This window comes from Lipotes vexillifer, unplaced genomic scaffold, assembly GCF_000442215.2.
Source record: "Lipotes vexillifer unplaced genomic scaffold, Lipotes_vexillifer_v1.1 scaffold490, whole genome shotgun sequence".
NCBI lineage: Eukaryota > Metazoa > Chordata > Mammalia > Artiodactyla > Lipotidae > Lipotes > Lipotes vexillifer.
Genome location: NW_006796397.1, coordinates 3,456,229 through 3,464,023, shown reverse-complemented (window position 1 = coordinate 3,464,023; position 7,795 = coordinate 3,456,229). Strand labels below are relative to the sequence as shown.

Here is a 7,795-nt window from a genome sequence, read left to right as displayed (position 1 = left end):
AAAAAAAAAAAAAAAAAGAAATTAAGGGACTAGCCTGTATATATCATATCCCACATGGAGATGCTCTTCTCTTTCAAATGATTACAAATAATATTTGAGAAGAAAAATAGAAGAAACGATAGCAAAAAAAATATAAAGAGAATGATTACAACTTATCAAAATATAGCATAGAAGAAGAAACGATAGTAAAAAATATAAAGAGAATGATTACAACTTATCAAAATATAGCATATCACTTTACATGAAAGTTATTTTATCATATAGGAAAGGAAAATAGGCACAAAATAGAGGTACAATATTTTCCAAGAAAGTTTCAAAAATCAATGAATAACTTTGTTTTCCCCTAATCAAAATTCTTCATATTTAGTATATAGAGTTAAAAATATGAAAGAGTACTTACAATGAAAGCAACACCAAAGCAATTAAGGTCCACTCTGCAGGTTTATGTATAATATTTCTGTTTGTTAATCTGAAAGACAGTAAGATAAAATTTACCCAAAGATTGTCAAATACATAACCCTTCTATTTTTAGATATAATCAGATTTATGATACCATGTGTTAAAGAGCACTATTTTTTAATTCTTGTTATATCTGATAGAATACAGTCAATAGTACAATAATGTGGCTTGATATTCAGTATCTAATAATGGCCATCTCAAAAGGAAGTGTTCTAGCCCCACTTTTATATATTTATAACAATAATACTATTAGACAAGATGGTGATATAGGAACAATATGGGAAACTGAATTGCATGGTTTGTTAAAATACACAAACACATACACCTCCCTGTAACCATATCCTCTATGTTTTTCCCTAATCAAATGTTTTATTAAAGCTGACAAGGTAAGCAATTTCTGATTTTAATTTTAATTCACCTTTTGTACCTTGTGCTAGGTTGGCAGCAGGCAATTAAGGGATGTCATAATCCATAATTTACAGAAATGAGAGTTGACTTAATAAATTATAATACTAGGTCTTTATTCAAGAAAACTTAAGTTTTAAAAAATCAGAAGTAAATTCTATCACTTAGCAGTTGATGACAATAAAATACATTGTAGTCATCTTATTTCTCAGAAGGCATTTTAAAAATATCATTTATAAATCAATAAAAAAAAACAGCCAACAACATCTGATAAAGGACTGTTACCCAAAATATCAAAGAAATCTTAAAATTTAACAATAGGAAAACAAACTGCCCAACTAAAAATTGGGTCCAAGACTTCAACAGACACCTCATTAGAGAAGGTATACAGATGGCAAATAAGCATATGAAAAGATGCTCCACATCATATGTCATCAGGGAGATGGAAATTAAAACAATGAGATATACCACACTATTAGAATGGCCAATATCCTGACCATCAACAAAACCAAATGCTGGCAAGGATGTGAAGTAAGAGGAACACTCATTCATTGCTGGTGGGAAAAAAAAAATGGCACAGCAATTTTGGATGACACTGTGCTATTTCTCACAAAACTAAACAAACTCCTATCATATAATCCAGTAATCACACTCCTTGGTATTTATTTACCCAAAGGAGTCGAAAACTTATGCCCACACAAAAACCTGCACATGAATGTTTACAGCAGCTCTAATATAACTGTCAAAAACTGGGAAGCAACCAAGATACTCTTCAGTAGGTAAATGGATAAACTGTGGTACATCTGGACACTAGAATATTATTCAGCCCTAAAAAGAAATGAGCTAATGGGACTTCCCTGGTGGTCTAGTGGTTAAGAATCCGCCTTCCAATGCAGGGGACACGGGTTTGATCCCTGGTTGGGGAACTAAGATCCCACATGTCGCGGGGCAACTAAGCCCATGCGCCGCTACTGAGCCTGCGCGCCACAACTAGAGAGAAGCCCATGTGCTGCAACGAAAGATCCCGCATGCCACAACAAAGATCCTGAGTGCTGAAACTAAGACTTGATGCAGCCAAATAAATAAATAAATAACACCATAAAAAAAAAAAAGGGCTATCAAGCCATGAAAAGACATAGAGGTATTTTAAATGCATTTTATTTAAGTGAAATTTAAATGCATATTATTTAAGTGAAAGAAGCCAGTCTGAAAAGGCTACAAACTTGTATGATCCCAAGTATATGACATTATGGAAAAGGTAAAATTGTGGAGATAGTAAAAAGACCAGGGACTTCCCTAGTGGTCCAGTGGTTAAGATTCTGAGCTCCCAGAGCAGGGGGCCTGGGTTTGATCCCTGGTCAAGGAACTAGAACTGGCATGACGCAACTAAGAGCCCTCATGACTCAACTAAAAGATCCCTCATGCTGCAACTAAAGATCCCGCATGCGGCAACGAAGATCCTGCACGTGGCAACTAAAACCCGGCGCAGCCAAATAGCTAGCTAGCTAGCTAGATAAATAAATAAATATTTAAAGAGATCAGTGGTTGCCAGGAGTTGTGGGGTGAGGGAGGATGGATGAATAGGTGGAGTGCAGAGGATTTTTAGGTCAGTGAAAATACTCTGTTACTATAATAATAGATAGATGTCATTATACATTTGTCCAAACCCATAGAATGCACAACACCAAGAGTTAATGATGTCATTAACATAGGTGCATCAATTATAGCAAATGTATGACTCTGGTGGGGGATGGTTTTAATGGGGAAGGCTACGTGTGTGGGGGAAGGGGGCATAAGGAAAATCTCTGTACCTTTCTCCCAATTTTGCTATGAACCTAAAACTGATTTTAAATAAAGTCTATGGGAAAAAAACCAGCCAATAAATAAATTAGCAAAGGACATGAGCAGGCAATTTACAGAGGAGGAAAGCTGAATGGCCAGTAAACATTTGAAAAGGAGCTCAATTTCACTATTAATCCGGGAAATTAATATAAAAATTCACTCCATTACATTGGCAAAAATAAAAGATTAACAATACCAAGGGTTGGTGAGGACATGAAGAAATATTACTTTTTTTTTTTTTTTTTTTTTTTTTGGCGGTACGCGGGCCTCTCACTGATGCGGCCTCTCACTGCCGCGGCCTCTCCCGTTGCAGAGCACAGGCTCCGGATGCGCAGGCTCAGCGGCCATGGCTCACAGGCCCAGCCGCTCCGTGGTATGTGGGATCCTCCCGGACCGGGGCACGAACCCGTGTCCCCTGCATCGGCAGGCGTCCGGACCCCCAACCACTGCACCACCAGGGAAGCCCAGAAATATTACTTTTAACACACTGTTGATGTGAGTAATCAAACAATTTAGCAATATCTAATAATACTGAAAATGCATATGAATAACTTCTAAATATAAACCTTAAACTCTCTATGCATAAGGAAATATATATGAAGATGTCTGATGTGACACTGCTTATAATAGAAAAAATGATAAATTGTGGCATTTTTATAGAATACTAAATAGCTGTTAAAAAGAATGAACTTACACATTTTGCTCATAATTTGAATGAAAGCAAGTATAGTATGACATTATTTATAAAAATCAAGAACAGACAATATTCATATTTATGGACACAAATATATGTACTAAAAGTATAAAAACAAAAACTGGAAAGATATACACGAAATTCACAGTACTGGTTGCTTCTGGGAGGAAAGGAGAATGGACTGGGGAAGAGGACAAAGAGGACTTCATGTTCTAGGTCTTTTGCATTCGTGATTCCATCTGCCTGAATGACAGATAAGTTTTCTTATGTCACCTTTGCAGTAGGGTCTACCTGGGCCACACTATTAGTAAGTGCAACTCCCTCCACCTCCCAGCCCCAAACTCTTGACTTTCCTTATCCTGCTATATATTTTTCTTTATCCTCGTACCACTTACCACCTTCTAACATACAGTTATTGTTTATTTTCTGTTTTGCCTGGGCTGAGGGCAGGAATCTTTGTGTTCTTCACATATTTATTCCAAGTGTCCAGAATAAGAGTCAGAAGAGATTCAATTAATTTTTTCTGAATGAATTAACTTATAACATTTTATTTATTTAAAAATGTATGTCAATCAAATCTAATAAAATATTAAAATCTATTAATTCTGAGCGGAGAATATGTGTATCTTTGTTACATTACTCTGAATTTTTTCCATAGTTAAAATGTCTACAAATGTTTCCATAGTTAAAAGTCTATATGATATAAAAAGCAAGTACAGTATAGTGGTTAAAGAGTCTGACAGATATGGGTTCAATATTCAGATCTGTAATTAGTAGTGTTTTACGTTGGTCACATTCAATGGCTGTAAAACTTTTTTGTTTTTAATTTAGTAAAATGGGGACAATAGTACTACCTACCTCACAGGGTTCTTGTGAGGATTAAACATACAAATGACATCTATGTTGCCAAATCCAATGGACATTTCTCAGTTCCCACCTTAATCTACCAGAAGCATTTGACACAGTTGATCACTCCCTTCTCCTTGGAAGACTTTCTTCACTTGGTTTCCCCTCGCCTGATTCCCCTCCCCTCTCACTGGCACTCCCTCTGAGATTTTGGATCACCCCAGGGCCTCTGCCCTTGTGTCTCTCCTCTCCTCTATATGTGCTCATTCCTTTGGTGATATCATCCAATCTCATAGTTTTAAATATTAGATAACTATGTGCTCACAACTTTTAAATTTATTATTTCTAGCCTATACCTCTTCCTTGAATTACAGACTTCTATATCTAATGATCTACCTTCATTTCCACTTGAATGTCTAATAGGCATCTCAAAACTTCAGTATAGCCAAAATTGATTTCCTTATCTTCCCCCGCGAACTGGGTCCTCTTGCAGGTATCTCCATCTCAGTAAATTGCTACCCAATCCTTCTAGAATCCAGTTGCTCAAGCCAAAAATTCTGTGGGTAACCTCAACTCTCTTCATATCCCATGTCAAATCCGTCACCAAATCCTGATGGTTCTATTTTCAAAATAAAATCTTATCGCTTTTAATTACCTCCACTACTTTCACCTTGGTCAACATCATTTCTTGCCTAGATTACGGAAACAATATCCTAAACAACATCTAAACGGTCTTCCTGCCTCTGACCATCTACTATAATTCTCAAATCAGCAGACAGAGTGATACGGCTAAAAATATATGTCAGATCACATCCTTCTCCTATTCAGAATCCACAAACTGCTTTCCATCTCACTCAGAGTAAAAGTCAAAGAATGACCATGGCTCCAAGGACTGTATAACTATACGACAGCCATTCCCTGCCCTTTACTTCTCTGACCATATCTCTTTGTACCTTTGCCTCTGCTCATTTCTCCAGCCTCACCAGCATCCTTAATATTCTGTGAACATATCAGGCCTGCTTCTGCCTCAGGGCATTTGCACCTGTTGTTCCCTGTCTGATATATTTTCACAGATAGCAACATGGCTTGTTCCCTCACCAACTGTTAGGTCTTTATACAGATGGCACCTTCTCAATGAGGTCTTCCCTGACCAGCCTATTTAAAAATCACAACTTCCTCCTTAGTACCATCCCTTTTTCCCTGCTTCTGGAGAGAAAAGGAGGAGAATGAACTGGGAAAGGGAAAAAGGTATATCACCACATAATAATAATAACACACATATTGTCTTTAAAATTTTACATATCCTCTCCATTAGAACAGTTAATGAGAGAAGGAATTTTTTTCATTTTGTTCACTGTTTTATCTGTAGCAACTAAAACAGAATCTAGCACATAACCAAAAAAGGCCAAAGGGTAAGCATGTAAGAAAAAAAAAAGTCAAAAACAGTTAAATAGAATTTCCTTTTCTATTGTATTCAAATCTCCCAAAGCCAAGACAAATTTAAGATTTCATGAATTTATTTACTTGTTCAGAAAAAAATCTAGTGAGTGCCTGCTCTATGCTACCATTTCATGCATTGGGGAAAACACAAGGTCTCTGCTTTCACTTCAAAGTACTTTAAGTGGCAGAACAGCAAAATTTTTACCTGCTATCATATTTCCCCTTTTGCTGAGCCAAAATAATTTCAAGCACAGATGCTAAATTATCATACTTAACTATTTTCTGAGTGATAATTCAAAAATTAAAACAGTAATATTTGATAGAAAACATTTTAAAAGCACAGTTCCAAAATATAATTGGAAATTCAATACAGATTTAGAAAAAATACATTGAGTCAGCACTGATGAAATTTAAAAATGACTTGTGTGTCAAAATACAATTTTAATTCAAATCATATTTAGAAAAATATCTTGCTTCAACAGTGACAACAGTGAATCATTACCAAGCAGCTTCTGATGGAACCACTATGACAGGTAAATCAATGTAACATTCCAGATAAATGACTAAGATGCAATTCAGTGGAAAGCACAGCTCTATTCACTGGGGAAAGATTCTTCAAAGAGCTGAAAAAGCTGCTTCATGTTTACTTCTAACAGGCTCTCAACTCTGGCTGAATATTAGGATCACCTGGGGGGCTTCTGAAAAACACTAATGTCTGAGCCCAACCCCAGCCAAATGAAACTCAATCTCTAGGGGTGGAGCCAGGCATCTGCAGTTGTTAAAAGCTCCCCAGGTAATTCTGATGCACAACTGGCTTAAGAATCACTGTTCTACAAGTTCCTATTTTTGGTTATCATTTCAAAGAGAAAGATATGGTTATTTGTCAACTCTCCCACCATCAGTATTGATTGAAAAGATCTCCCAACACTAGTCACTGTCATCAATACGGTGTTTTCCCAGAGACTTCACCTAGAAGACCTAGCCTACGGTCACATACCTGTTAAAATTGTCCTGCCACAATCTGAAGACCCCAAAACGTGTTATCTTACCAGAGGTCTTTCTGTATTGTAAGTAACATATATTTTGCTAAAAAGCAGCAAAGTCAATTTAAGTAATTTTTATTAAAGCTATAGACTTTGACTTGCAGGTACTAAAGAGTAAATATTTTCAAAAATAACTTAACAACATTTTAATATATAGCATCCCCTACACCAAAACAAAGAAGAATTTTTTGGCTTATTTCTGCAGAACTTGTTGAATTTTAAACATATATAAAAATGGAACATAAAATCAACTCCCATATAGTCATCACAACTTTAACAATTATCAACTCCTGGTCAATCATGTTTCATCTATACAACCTCATATTCAACATCACCCTAACCAGGATAATTATGAAGCAAATCCCACACATCATATTGTTTCATCTAGGCTTTATTTTAATTTAGTGTAAATAATGCAGAAAGTAACTTGAAAAAACTTAAATAAGAATGACAGAAAAAGGTGATAAAATAACAGTTTATAAATATAAAAGGAAAGTGATATTTGAGTCTTCTCATTTCTGCAGTCTGTTGGCTACCTCTTACTAAACTAAAGAACACTGTGCCTCTTGTCTTGGCTAGCTTATGTGTCACAGAAGGCACAGGTAACAGAATCCTCTCAAGTAGAGTTCTTACTTGGGGTCTAGAGTGGTGATAAATGAAATTACTTAAAAAAAATCTTTAATACTAATAATTACCAAGACAACCAATAGATTCCTTTAAAAAATTTTTTTCAGGGGCTTCCCTGGTGGCGCAGTGGTTAAGAATCCACCTGTCAATGCAGGGGACACGGGTTCAAGCCCTGGTCTGGGAAGATCCCGCATGCCACGGAGCTACTAAGCACGTGTGCCACAACTACTGAGCCTGTGCTCTAGAGCCCACGAGCCACAACTACTGAGCCCATGAGCCTACAGCCCGTGCTCTGCAACAAGAGAAGCCACCACAATGAGAAGCCTGCGCACCGCAATAAAGTGTAGCCCCCACTTGCCACAACTAGAGAAAGCCTGCACCCAGCAATGAAGACCCAATGCAGCCAAAAATAAATAAAATAAATTTATAAAAAAAATTT

At 36.5% G+C, this 7,795-nt stretch overlaps 1 protein-coding gene across 1 annotated transcript in view; it reads right to left on the bottom strand.

The window, feature by feature from the left end:
* The window catches only part of RPAP2 (RNA polymerase II associated protein 2), an 80,943-nt gene that overhangs the window by 32,686 nt on the left and 40,462 nt on the right, over positions 1 to 7,795 (bottom strand). Inside the window, 1 exon segment of the mRNA XM_007468556.1 lies at positions 401 to 469. Coding sequence (XP_007468618.1) covers positions 401 to 469 — 69 coding nt within the window.